The sequence below is a fragment of the Lissotriton vulgaris genome, chromosome 3_1 (genome assembly GCF_964263255.1).
Source record: "Lissotriton vulgaris chromosome 3_1, aLisVul1.2, whole genome shotgun sequence".
Classification (NCBI taxonomy): domain Eukaryota; kingdom Metazoa; phylum Chordata; class Amphibia; order Caudata; family Salamandridae; genus Lissotriton; species Lissotriton vulgaris.
In genome coordinates, this window is record NC_141689.1 from 1,635,594,910 (window position 1) to 1,635,609,435 (window position 14,526).

General features: G+C 42.1%; 1 protein-coding gene across 2 annotated transcripts in view; it reads right to left on the reverse strand.

The window, feature by feature from the left end:
- Nucleotides 1–651: 651 nt before the first annotated feature.
- The window catches only part of PLAA (phospholipase A2 activating protein), a 184,825-nt gene continuing 170,950 nt past the window's right edge, over nt 652–14,526 (reverse strand). For both annotated transcript variants that reach the window (XM_086962122.1, XM_086962123.1), the window contains 2 exons: nt 3,482–3,646; nt 652–1,369 (listed from right to left, as the gene is read on the reverse strand). In XM_086962122.1, the coding sequence (XP_086818248.1) occupies nt 804–1,369; nt 3,482–3,646 (731 nt within the window). In that variant the 3' untranslated portion in view covers nt 652–803. The remainder of the gene's footprint in view (nt 1,370–3,481; nt 3,647–14,526) is intronic.

The following is a 14,526-nucleotide window of genomic DNA, read 5'->3' on the forward strand; positions in this document are numbered from 1 at the left end:
AGAGCAGAAGCTAGAAGCAGGACATTGGAGGGGGTGAATGAATAGGCATGTGAAACAAAAGATTGAGGAAAACATGAGAGGTGAGAGTAGGTGTCAGACTAAAGTGGGAGAAAGGAGTGAGAGAGGCAAGTGTGTGTGGGAAGAGTGAATCACAGGAAGAGAAGGGGTAGAATAATGATTGTAAAAGGAGAAATGAGAAAAGACATGAGGAGGCACCTAAGTGAACAAATAAGAGATGGGTTGGAGACCAAAAGGAGAGAGAGAAAATAATAGGTATGTAAAGTCACTTTTTTAGTGTTTGACAAGTGAAACGTCTCATCTTGAACACCCCCTTGGGGCAAAGATCTTCGCCACTGGTCACTTCTTTAGCAAAGTAAGGAAGGTCTCTGTACTGGAAGCAAGAGGTAGAGAATGTCCTATGAACCTAAGATTCGTTGGAAAATGTACATACTCCAATACTGAGATGTTCATAGGGCTCCCATGGAAAATTGTATACTAGCCTATACCATGCCCCACTATGCCACTAATGGGACATCAAGGCTGCTCTTACAATGCTCCTTTATTTTGACTTCCACTTAGAACTAAAAAATACCAATAGTCTTGATAACAAAAAATAAAAACTACCAAAATAACCAAATAAAACTCCACATGTAAGTGCAAAAGATTTTATTTAAGATGATTAAGCGTAATTACACGTCAAATCTTTATTAAATTTCAACTCGCTTACTCATATTTATAGTGCTGCAAAATAGCAAAAACACAATTTCTCAATATCACGCTTGTTCCTCAAATGTCAAAAAAGATCACAGCAGATTCAGAATGAGTTTGCAGCATTCACTTACTTTCGCTGGTTCTGAAACAGAAGCATACTTTTTTATTTGTGAGGCAATTCCTAGTGACTTGGCTAACTGAACAGCGTTCACATCGTCGCAGATCAATGTTCCAAGAGAGACTAGCAGTCTGAAAGCTGCTTCAAGGTCGTGAACAGCTTCTACCACTGTGCTGATCACTGTTAAGCACTGTGCTTTGCCTTCGATGTCACGGGCTTTATTTAAACAGACTGCATAGTTGAGCGTCAGTGTAGCGAGGGCAATGTGAATGTTTTTATTGTTGCCTGCTCTCAGTTCTATGGCTTCTGACAACACCAGGTCCTTCTGCGACATCATCAGCCTCTGGCCTGGCTCACTGGTGAAGCAATTGCTCAAGGTTCGAAGTGCAAGCAATTGGTTTGCTTGTTTACCATTAGGATTCATTAATTTGACGAGGTGGTTGCTTAACTGGTTACAAGATTTTTCACTACAGTAGTTCTCATTCACACTTGGATGCCTGATGGATAGCCGGAGAATGTCAAGTGCTGGAAAGACTATGTCTGAAACAGAGGAAAGAATGCACTTAATATTAATGTTTGTTAACCTTATTTGCCTGATTCCAACAAGTTAGACCACAACTTGAAATAAAACATTTGTTTCTAGATGCTCTCCAGCAATTTTCTTAGTAGGCAGCCATCTGGAAAACACAACCAACTAAGCAACCTCGTATTTTACAAAACACATAGGACATAATGCACATAAAGTTTAGCCAATCTTGAAAATTTGCATTTTTTTTTAGATTTGTTAAAGCTGTAGTTTAGCCAAATATATACAGAGGCGTGTCACTAATTAGCAACTTCGCAAGTGATTTAAAAGAATTGCTATATAGCGATTTCTCCAACGCACAAAAAATAAAACAAAGGTAAACCACTAATCCGACTGTGCATCAGGCAGTGCAGGGATGGAAATGTTGATGGATGAACGTGTGATCTGTATAGCACCAAACCGAAGAACCCAACCCAGTCTTTTTAACAACTGGATCGTCTAGCGGGGCACACGTACCATCGAGTAAGACACAGACAGGCAAGCCTAGGTGGTGCTGGCACACTTCTCAATGGTCAACCTCGAGAAGCACTGAAGTTTTTTTGAAGAAAAAAAATTAATAGGGAGGAAAGATTTTCTCTTGGTTTCGAGTAGTTTAAATTCAGAAGCTAAGGAGCACGGCTAAGACTGACATGACATTGCTTTTTTAAACTGCCTAAAGCAGAACAAGCATTGGCAATGCCAAAAAAATTGGCTTTAAAGAAACGTTGCATGGTAATGTGAATATACAAGCAAATAGCATGGGAATAAATATGCATTTGCGAGGAAACAAAGAACTGTAGAATAATACTGGTGGGATTAAAGAGCCAGGTAATAGTTGCATTGTCAAGCCAGACTCAAAAATCAATGTAGGTAGGTTAATGACTGTCGCCCTCCCCTTTGTGCTGCTGCCAGGGAGAAAAACAACAAATTATCTTGTTACCCAATTTTATTAGCATTTCAATGTCATGCGTGAGCCTATGAAAGTTAAAGTTTAGGCAGCTGAATAAATAAATAAAATGATCACAGCTGTGTGGAGAGTAAGCAACTTTTTTTTGTGGAAGGACACAACTTCTGCCTAAAAAAGCATTTAGTCCTGGCTCCCAACATGTGGACGAAGCCAAAATCCCTCTCTAGTGATGTTCTCGCCAGACCATAAAAAGGATATGAGAAATTAGAGATCGAAACAAAATAAGCTTTAAATAATCCATAGCTGAAATGTGAGCATCACCAATGATCTGAAACACTGATAGATGAGCAAGGAGGGGGCTCCAAACCCCCACCCTCAAATCCTCTACTCTTCCAAGCTGAATGGGCTGAAAAAATAAATGACTCGCTGCCTATATTTGCAGTGCTTTCCCATAGTAAAAAACCTACATATGCTGAAAAGCAATAAACAAAAGCAGCATATATAGTATATTTCTATCAGAAATAAATAAAATGTAAAACTAGTGCCTATAGAAAATAAAAATAACTTTGGTGTTCACAAAGCGTTCTAAGCACAGATGTTCTTGAACCAGTTCAAAACTACACCATCTTTCACACTGCTCCACTTTTTGGAATTTACCAATGGTTCCTTGAATGGTCCAAAAGAAACACCAACAGAAAAAGAGCCTCTTGACAGCAAGTTTGAACCTGCATATGTAACATGGCGCAGGAACAAGGATAAAAGAGTTTACTCATTTGTATGGGACCATGTCTCCATACAAATGAGGAAACACCTCAATAGCATAGCAGCGGTAGAAAATGTACACCCATGTCATTAGTGATACAAAAGGAGCTGTGCTGTAGTTTGCAGCCATTTCTGGGATACTAAAGTACCGGTGAGGCTCAAATATCCATTACAACCCGTGGGCACTTCTGCAATATTGCCTCTGATTTGCCATAGAACACAAACAGATATTTAGGTCGCCACACAGCTGGAATTTTAGTGCCGGTTACCGACCTTGAAACACATGCACAATCACTTAAAGGAGAGATATCAAAGTAAATTTAGCAACAACTGCTTTAAAAGCATCCATGTTCTTCACTATGGGTCTTCAGTAAAGTGGTTCCTGTTTATCCCAGTGAACTCATTTATTAATCCATACCTTCAGGCCATTTGATTGCTTTCCACAAGGTTTCCAGTTGTTGTGCAGTTGGAGTTTCGGTAGATGAATTACCTACTACAACTAACAATTTTTCAAGCAGGATCAGCTCATCCTCTGACAATTTTTGGTCTGCGGGTGCACTTCCATTCAACTCTCTTAACTTTCCTACACGGAATGAAACAAACATTAGTGCTTAACAACATTCTGATACATGTTTTAATCATTTTGTATTTGTTATGGACCTAAACAAGCATGTGAACACAGGTTACAACACAATATAACTAGAACCCTGTACTATACCCACCCTCCACTGCCCTTTGCTCATCATTCCGATTTTAAGCAATAGTCTGAAATCAGTTCTACACAACACATCCCCTTCCACTATTCTTTTCATTGTCCTCGTCATCTGGCATCCTGGTCCATTGGAGTGTAAATGTATCTTCAAATGTGATTCTATCACAAAAGTACTAAACACATTTAGATGAACAGAGTTGAATAATTTGACTAGCCTTGTTTAATTGAACGTCCCGTTCTCCTATTGGTACATTTATGTACATCCCATGTATGAGCTAAATGGCCTGCTTACTGTTATACTCAATATATTTTTCTCTGTGTCAGGATTTAAAATTAAGTCAAAATTTATGCATGTCATTAGCAGGTCCCGCATTTTATAAACTTCATTTTGTGCAAGCCTGTAAGGATTATTCTGCAGCCTGAATGTTTGTCTTCTTTCAAGCATCCTATTGGCTTTGGCCCACCAACCCCCATTTTTTACTTTTTTTGTCTAAAATTCTCCTTTCCTCCCTGTGAATTGGAGGGACTTCTATTGTACGATTAATTCTTAAATGAAGGACCCTACTCTTTATACCCATGGAATCGCACTTAGGTTCTCCATTTGTTTTCTTCACTATATACTCAGGAAGGCTTATCAGCATGCGCTCCACCCTACGTGATACAAGCACAGTAATGCTGCCTTTGAGGCGAACTTGGCATTCCGGTGTTCGTCATGCCGATGCATTTTATTTATACATGCAATCCCCCCTATAAAAGCAGTTGGTAATAGAGTATAATTAATCGTTAAACTACCTCTTTCTTCTTCCTAGATATAATTATAATACCACTATTGTTTTTATTTCCACAAAAAGTGTCTGACTCCCTTGACTGAATATTGCCCCATGGTTTATTGACCCCCCACAAACTTTTATTTTGGATCAGGTTCAATTGCGTTCTATTTTTGTATTATTGTCTCCACTCAAATGATCTATGCAGCTTCACACAGAATTTACTTTTCTTACCAACATCCGCAAGCACAAGAATTACTGATTGAGTACTAACGTTATCATGAGTGATTAATGTAGTTTAACCTTCCTCTTATCCTGTGGAGGGCGTATTCCCTTAGTTAGGACTCTGTATTTCAAGTTGGTGCCATGATCTGTCTTACTCAAATGTGTATACTGCCAGAAGACAAATGTCCTACTCATGTAAGTCCATTAAAAATATATATTTTTAATCATACTTAATTCCTCATGCAGTTCCAATGTTTAAATGATTTTCTTCCTCCTTCTTTCAGACCCTATAAGTGCTCGGACTGTCTTATGTTGAAGACCTCACTCATGAGGCTGGAACGCCACTGACTTGATAAACAACTAGGCTCTTTTGCCATGTTTTCCATATTTTATCTTTGAATGTAGGAATTTTGTTTTTATTGCATACATACTTCTGTTACATGTTTACCACACTATATGATCAATATTTGAGAACTATAATCTCCTTTGAGATAGATGCATATTGTAATTGTGATTGGTAAATCTGGATAAACGAAAGGTAGCGCAATTCGCTGTTCTGCGTTACTCTGCACACCATAATCTACATTGCTGCTAAGTTTCACATACATCCCTATGCCACTCACTCGATACCTCTACACTGCATGAGACTCCACTCTACGCTATGTATGCCAGTACACCCTTACGCCTCTACTCTACACCACTGCAGTCTACGTCACTCAACTGTCCACCACTCCACTGGACGCTATTCCACTCTATGACATTCTAATGTTCACCAATCCACTTTACTCTATTCCACTGTAGGTTACTCCACAACACTCCACTCTATGCGGTTCCACTGTATGTCACTCCACTTTACGCTACTCCACTCTACTTCACTCCAGTGTATGGCACTCCACTCTATGCCACTTAATTCTGTTCTATTCGATTGGACGCCACTCCACTATATGCTATTACACTGTACCCCACGCTACTCCAGAGTACACCACTCTTGACAACTACTCCTACACTCTAAGCTACTACTATTACACTCTAAGCTACCCCAGAGTGTGTGTGTGTCGCGCTGTTTTTGTATATAGTTAATGGTTTTCATATTGTCCGTCCGTCCTAGGATTACCTTGCCTACAAGGTGAGGTAGAAATGCTTCCAGCGCAAGGTGAACAGCTTGAAGCTCTAGGTAGTGGATGTGAAGATTCTTGTGTTTGGTGTCAGAGAGACCCTGAACTGTTAGATGTTGTAGGTGAGCGCCCCATCCTGTGAGGGATGCACCCGCTGTTAGCCCTATCTGTGGGACAGGGTCAGCAAAGGGCCATCCCTTTGATAAGTTGTGTGTTGCAATGGATGCAGCTGTCTTAACAACACTGGATTGTGTAGTTGACTCAGTGATTGACTACAATGAGGTGCTAAACATTCCTGTAGAGGGTGCATGTTTAGTCTTGCATGGGGCACTATAGCAATGCATGATGTCATCACTCCTAGAAGTTGCAAGAACGTTTTGACTGTTAGATGATGATTGCTTTGAAATTGTGGTAGCAGTGCTTGAAAATTGTGAATCCCGGTTGCATTTGGATAGGTTTGGACCTATTTAAGTGTTGATCACACCTCCCATATATGCAGTTGTGAAGGTTGAAGATGGAATTTTTGAGCAATGATTGTGAATCTCAGCTGATGGAGAAGAATTATGGTAGTCTGAGTGTGTTCTTGACACATACAGTGTGTATTGGCTTTGATAAGTTAATTGTCTAGATATGGGAAAACATGAACGTGTTGCCTTCTTAGATGAGCTGCTACCACTGCTAAGCATTTGGTGAACACTCTGGGTGCAGTAGTGGCTCTGAATTGAAGGACTTTGAATTGATAAGGATTCCCTGCTAAGACAAACCTGTGGTATTTGCGATGTGCTGGGTGAATAGGGATGTGAAAGTATGCATCCTTTAAATCAGTGCTGAAATGTAGTCTCCTTGCTGGAGAAGTGGAAGCACTTGTTGAAATTTTGCCATGTGAAAGTGTTCTGATAGTATGTAGATGTTTAAATGCCTCAGATCTAAAATAGGCCTTCGAGAGCCATCCTTTTTGGGTATTATAAAGTACAGGGAGTAAACCCCGGAGCACCTGAAATTGTATTGGAACGGACTCTATAGCTCTTTTTATTAATAGAGCTTGCATTTCCTGTTTGAGCAGTTGTTGATGTTCCAAAGAAAACCTGCGAGTGGGAGGTGGAATATTGGGAGGATTGCTGTTGAGCTCCAGGGAATAACCATGTTGGATAATGTCTAACACCCAGTTGTCTGATGTTATTGACTGCCAAGCGGGAACAAACTGCTGTAGTCTACTTCCAATAGGGGTAGGATGATTGGGGGGAATGATTATGGAGTCACTGTTTGCTGGCAGATGGGGAGGTACAAGTTGGGTTTGGAGTGGCTTTGCCCCCGACCTTTAGAGTTTTTGTCCTGGAAGAAGTCTTTGTAGGTACGAGATAGATGACTCCTCCTTAGGGTGGCCGTGCGCATGGGTATCGACTCCATCTTCAGATTGTTTTTCGCCATAAAGGGTGATGATGGGGTTAGTAAGGAATAGAAAAGAGATGTTCATGTGTGATTTATCTAAGTGAGGTAGTACTGCAACAGATAGAGGTATCCGGGGAGGCGTTGGGCGTATATGAATCTACAGCTCTTCATGCCAAGAACAGATGCATTCTGGTAAGTAGTATTTTCCGTTTGAGGCATACGAGTTGTAGATCATATATTTGTGCATACACTATACAGCAGTTATCTCCTTAGTGTTGGCTACCTGTATCTGGTGCAGTGGTTTGAAAAAGTGTTCTTAATACAGCCTGGCCCAACTAGCTTGTTGTTTTGCTTGCACATCTACACAAGTGTTTTGTGAAAGTGTGCGGTGTAGACCAAGTTGCTGCTTTGCAGATGTCATCTAAGGGAATGTTCCCTAAGAATGCCATAGAAGCCCCTAGTTTGCGTGTGGAATGAGCTCTAGGGAGAATGGTTAATGTGCGTTTGGCTTTGAGATAGCATATTTGGATGCATGTAACAATGCACCTTGCAATACCTGCTTTTGAAATGGGATTTCCCTTATGAGGTGGGGAGAAAGCCACAAAGAATTGTTTAGTCTTTCTAAAAGATCTTGTTTTTTCAATGTAGTAGAGTAATGCTCTGTTAACGTCTAGCGTGTGAAGAGCCTGTTCTGCCACTGAGTCTGGTAGAGGGGAAAAAACTGGGAGTTCAACAGACTGGTTAAGGTGGAAGGCAGAATTTACTTTAGGTAGAAATTTTGGGTTAGTTCTCAGAACCACTTTTTTATGATGCATTTGCAAAAACAGTTCTTGTATGGTTAATGCCTGGAGTTCACTCAGTCTTCTAGGAGATGTGATAGCGACTAGGAAGGCTACTTTCTAAGTAAGGAACTGTAATTAACATTTGTGTAGGGGTTCAAATGGGGGACCCATGAGTCTGGTAAGGACAACATTTAGATTCCACACAGGAGAAGGTGGAACTCTGGGTGGAATTATTCCCTTAAGTCCCTCCATAAATGCTTTGATAGTTGGCACTATCTGTGGAATCGCGTCGATGAACGGCTGCCCTTTGGAAGGGTATTGTGTGTTCCACCACTGCAGAGAGCGATGTGTGCAGCCGTCCACCAACACCAGATCTGTTAGCTGACCCTGAGCCTGGTTCTACTGAAGTGCCAAACACTCCTGTAAGGGACGCATTTGGAGACTTGCATAAGGGACGATGAAAATGCAAGAGGCCATCATTCTGATTGGCTGCATGAACACTTGAGCTAGTAATGAGCATTAAGGCTGAAATGTTGCTATTAGAGCTTGCATAGTGCTTATCCGGAGAGGGTTGGGGTATGCTAAAGGTTTTGAAGTGTTAATAGTAGCTCCTAGATATTTCTGTGTGCTGGACCATTGGAGGTGGGATTTGGCGAGGTTCACAGTGAATCCCAAGTCGTGAAGCAGCTGAATTGTTTTGCATGTGTGTTGCACACAGCTGCTGTGCGACTTGGCTTTTATTAGCCAGTCATCTAAATAAGGGAACACATGAATGTGTTGTCTTCGTAAGTGAGCCGCCACTACTGCGAGGTACTTGGTAAAGACTCTGGGTGCTGAAGTCACCCAGAACGGGAGGACTTTGAATTGGTAGTGTTGACCGTCCACCACGAACCTGTGAACGGGGTGAATGGGAATATGAAAGTAGGCGTCCTTTAAATCTAGAGTGGAGAGAAAGTCACCTTGTTGAAGCAGTGGGAGCACCTGTTGGAGAGTGACCATGTGGAAGTGGTCTGACTGAATGTAGAGGTTTAACTGTCTGAGGTCCAGTATTGGCTTGAGAGAGCGGTCATTTTTTGGGATTAGAAAGTAGAGGGAGAAAACCCCTGTGCCTTGATGAGGTAAGGGGACTGGTTCTATTGCATGTTTTTGTAATAGAGAGAGAACCTCTTGTTTGAGAAGAGTGAGATGTTCCAAGGTCATTGGAGGTTGTCTGGGAGGGATATTTGGGGGAGTAGAGGTGAGTTCCAGGCAATAGGCATACTGGATAATTTTCGTACCTACTTGTCTGTTGTGATAGAATTCAAGACAGGTAGAAACTGCGAGAGGCTTCCCTCGAATTCACTGCTTGGTGGTGGGGGAGTTGCGGGTATTTTTACTATGACCTCTTACCTTACAGTTGTTGCCTCTGTACCCTCCACGAAAGTATACTCTGGAGGAATTAGTTTGATTGGGGCTTTTTAAGGACGAAAAGGGATGCTCTGAGGCAATAGTTTTGGAGCCAGCCCTGTAAAAGGAGCGACGAGATGAACCTCTAGGTCAGTGGTATTCAAACTGTGGTGGTCCGTGGCTGCATTCAAAGGGGGGCGCAAATGAGTCTTCCACTAGCTATTTGTCACACAATGGGTGTAGGACTTTGATGAGGATAACCTGGTTTCAAGTAAGCACAACAGAGTGTTACCCCCTGTATAAACAGAGCAGCAGTGGGTGTGTCCTTCAGATCGCCCCCCAGGCAGGGGAGGCACAACGTGCAACAGTCCTAGAGTTGATTGCCACTCAGCGGCACCATCCCTCTATGTGCGACAATGCCGCCAGCCGCTAAAGAACCCCCCTTGCAAGGCAGCTCCTAAACGAAGCTGCCTTGCTAAGAACTTGCTCTATGTCGAAGTGTATGAGCCGATCGTGACGAGCGATGGAAGAGCTCGCACTCCTGCACGCACAATACTGGTACAGCCCCCCTCCTCCCTGTCGTGTGTGTCAGCCAGGGACGAGACAGCTTCCCGGGCACACACACAGCCGCACAGAGTACTTCACAGGTCTTTAAAAGGCTATTTGTTCGTTAATGAGGCTTTGTAGTGCCCCCACCCCTGACATTTTTTCTTAGCTCCTCCCTGAAATATGGACGGAGTTTCGCTTCTGAAGGAGACCAACTAGGTCCACATTGGAGGTACTGTGAAGGAGGGGCAGCGCGATCTCCACTGCTGCCCTGCAACCTTGAAAGGCTGCATTACAATACCTCAGCCGAGCCCCAGGGCCCTGAGAAACATTGCCAATCTCATCTCCAAAGTACTGAGAGTGGTATGGGCCCAGAGGGTGATTGTGGTACACTCATTACAGCTGAAGTGCTTCATTCTATGAGATGCAACACAAGCGGTCTTCTCTGTATTGTGCAGTGCCTTATGCAGCCGATTGCACGTTTTGTGCTCTGATCACCTGGATTGGGATTGGACCCAAGCGGTCCGGGTGCTTTTGCAATATGCTCCTCGCAGAGCGAGAGAAATAAACGAGTTCACAGTCTCTTTGAGCCCATGATGAAACATCCCCAAATTCCATGGCCAAAGCAATTCTCGTGGTGAACAACTAAATCCCCATATTACCAATATTTGAAGCGTTGTTGCCTCTGTGCCCTGCGTGGGGATACTCCATGGTATATAACTAATGGTAGCACCAGTACGCTGCTTACTCTGTGGTTATGTTGATATCATGTTATCTAATAGTGATATGGGGATTTTGGTGTTCTCATTTTAATCAAGCTAATTAATTTTCCATGCCCTGATGTATGATGCAGGTCTTTTTTTGATACCATTACTGTCAGGATAACGAGTATCGTGTCAGTAATTTAATGGTGTGCACAGTATTTCTAATAAATGTAGTTTTGGACTATGATATTGTATGTGTGTGTGTGTGTGTGTATAAATACACACACACACACACACACAATGACATTTTTTATATAATGCAGATTTGTAGTTACGATTAGTACAGCAGGTGCTGTGGCACCAGGTCCCATTGGTATAAAGGGCCAGCTAAACTCCATGTCTGTTGTACTATTCTTACTATTAGATTATAGTTACAGTAGGGTACAGTGGCTTCTTGCCTTGGCAGAGTTGCTTTGGGCCTCTGAGTAATGAACCAAGGGTGGGAAAATTGTAGCAGGGGAGACACCTTTCTGGGGGCATCAGAGAGAAGACCGTGACTAGGATGGGACAAAATGAGAGCCCATGTTTTAACGAAGGACAAAGGAGACATCCCACTTGGCGAGGCAGTACTGATCACTGGTGAAGTAGGTGCAGTAGCACCACGGTCCACTGTTCTAAGGGGCCCACTGTATTACAGCTATGTCTTTTTAAAAATTAAAAAAGGGTATGTGGGCTAATTTTCCTTGCTAGCATTAGGACCACAGGCACCTTTGCTGCAAAAAGGGGGGCAACACATGGGAGCTCATGTTTTTCTGGGGGAGGAAATGTGGCCTTATTATGAGAGATGCTGAATTTGGAACAGGGGAACTAGGTTCAAGTCCCAGCTTGTGCTCAACATCCTGTGATTCTTGGTGAATCACTTAATTTTTCTAAGTCTTAAAACATCTCACCTTGGGTAATTTAATTGGAGTATATTTCTTGATGCTCAGGGCCATGGTTATCATTACTATAGCAGGTGCAGTTGCATTGATCTGAGGAGTGTGATAGGCTCACAGAAACCAAATTATGGGGAGCAGAGCTTTTCTTAGTTAATTCACGTTTTTGCTTAATGAATTTGCTATTTTGTAAGCCTTACATTTATTGTGGAATATATGGCATAAAAAACATCTCCCAGAAATGATCTCATAAGCCCCGCCCCCTGTGCTCAGCTCTGCCTCTCCCCTAATCCTGGTCATAAAGGTCTAGAGATGGGGCCCTGGCATCAAAATGTTTTATTTGGGGGGGCTTAGAGCAAAAAAGTTTGAAGACCTCTGCTGTAGGGGAACGTAATTGCAAGGCCCCCATGGACTTGGCAGTGTCTATCTTTTTTCATCTTCACTAAAGATGTATCGACTGTGGGCCCAAAAAGATGCTCTCGGTCAAAAGGCTGATTAAGCAGACCCTCCAGGATTTTGCAATTTACCGCGAAATCGGCACTTTTGTAAAAATGCCGCGATTTTTACAAAAGTGCCCGCGAAATTAACAACTCCCCATTAAACTCTTCTCCCCTCACCACGGTCCTACAGTAGGCTAAAGATATTATGTAGTATCCAGTGAGACCTAGTAAATGTCTCAACAGGTTCTGGGTTGAAGGGACCTCAATGCAGCACATTAATGCAAGATAGAAAATGTTACTCACACTCACTATTTTTAATGAGTACAAACATTTTGAAGAGCGAGCTGGGAAAGCGCAAGTCAGGACACTAGCCTAAATTACACTCTTACAGCTTCCCGTATAGCAATCAAAGGAAGGGTCAGCATCCACTTTAAACTTTTACTTTATAACAATGCAGTGCAAAAAGCTCCACACCATACTATCCAATGCAGATAATTTTGTCATGCTGTACTCATGCCGGGGTGGACTCATTGAAAGAACAACAAATTATGGATCAAAACGAACCAACACAAAAATGTTCGTTTTAGCCCTATTAACCATCTGTTTGTATGTTTTGCAGTAATCACGCAGTGTTGAAAGTTTCCTTTGAAACACAATAAGATATAACACATTATCCAGGATTTTAAGTGGGAGGAAAAAAGTGGTAAGGTTCCTAAACGTGGGGGATCCGTGAAAGGGGCGGGTCTATATGATTACAGTTGCAGTTTAAACATATGCACAAAAATGTGAGTAAGGTGCCACTCTACCCTCAGATTTGCTTAGAAATCACAACTGCAACTGGCATGTGTGATCACTTCTCTGTGCGCTTTTCAGAGAGGCCATGGTGTTGGTGACCAGTATTTTGAACACCTTTTTGTCCCCGACAGGCCTTTAGAGAAACTCGCACTGCCTTTAGCCACAACTCAATTGTGCCCTCATTATAACACCTTGATGCCACACAATACAAATTAAGTACTGGGTAAGATTAATATGATGCACTGGGTAAAAAAACCGTTAACAACATTCTGTAAAAAAAAAAACACTCCTATGGAATGCAAGATTAAGCAAAGCATGCGAAACACAAGCAGGAACTACATCGATTGCCTTAACGTTTTTTACACTCATTGTTCTGAAAGCGATCAGTGTTTTTGCATAACAAGTTAAGGACAATAAATACAGGGGTCGAAAGAGACCCATTTCAATGACCGTGTCTTTAATTATTCTACAGTAAAACTAGGGGTTACCAGGGATTGTGTGCTAAATTCTGTATTTTAGCTTGTTACAAATTGAGGCAAACGTGAGAGGATTTTTTACAAATATTCTTCCCTTCTGCAAATCAGGAAGTTAGCTTTAGGATGTTAGAAGAAGAAACCTGAATCATTTTGAGCATTAAAATAAATGGGCAGAGGCAGGATTTCAAAAGGTTTGCATACTAACAAAGTCAGTTATTTTTCTCACAGTGGGCCTTCTCGGACCTGTTCAACGGGCCATGGCCTGTCCACGAAAGCGGTGTCCAGCTACCCTCAGACTCTCAGGCGAGAAAAGGGTTAAGGATGTGCCAAACACCGGTACCGCAATGTGTCGAAAGGTGTGATAAGTGCTACCAACCTATACTAAAGCAAATGGAGAATTGCAATTCCAAGGGATAACAGCCTTCACCTGTGGGCTGCTTCCTCTATTCCATATTCCAGGTTGCCTATTCAAAGTGGAATACTCTGCTAAAACAGTTTCCATTGATTGAAGGCTGAAAATGAATGATTAGGAGTAAAATAAAGTGCCGCAAAAATGCTGCTAAATTTCCATATTTGTGGCGCTAAATTTCCATATTTGTGCCGCTAAATTTGTGAATCCATGCCGCTATATCCTGGGGGTCTGATTAAGAATAGCGGACTGCACCTCCTGCTTGAATCTGGAGATTCGGAGCGAAGCGTGCCAGCGTACTAAAAAACTGGTATTAATAGCACGAGATGCCTTATCAGCCGCATCAAGCGCACATTTGATAGATTTATTTCTTATTAATTTTCCCTCCTGTATGAAGTCATTAGCTTTGTCTTTACATTGGTCAGGAAGATGTTCCATAAGCTTTTCAAGCTCATCATAGTGAGCTCTGTCATATCTGGCCAACAAAGCTTGGGCATTGGTAATTCGTCAATGATTTGCAGCCTGTGACGAGATACGTTTTCCAGATGCATCTATGAGTTTGGATTCCTTATAAGGAGGAGGGGTGTTGCCTGTGCTTTGTGAATTTGGCCTCTTGCATGCATTAGACACCACAAGAGAATTTAAAGGGACCTGACCTTTAATGTACACTGGGTCATTGGGAGCTGCCTTATATTTTTTGTCCACCCTGGTGTTCAGAATCCTGGCCCTGACCGGGTCCTTAAAAACTTCCGGTGCATGTTTTAGTATACCCTTAAACATTG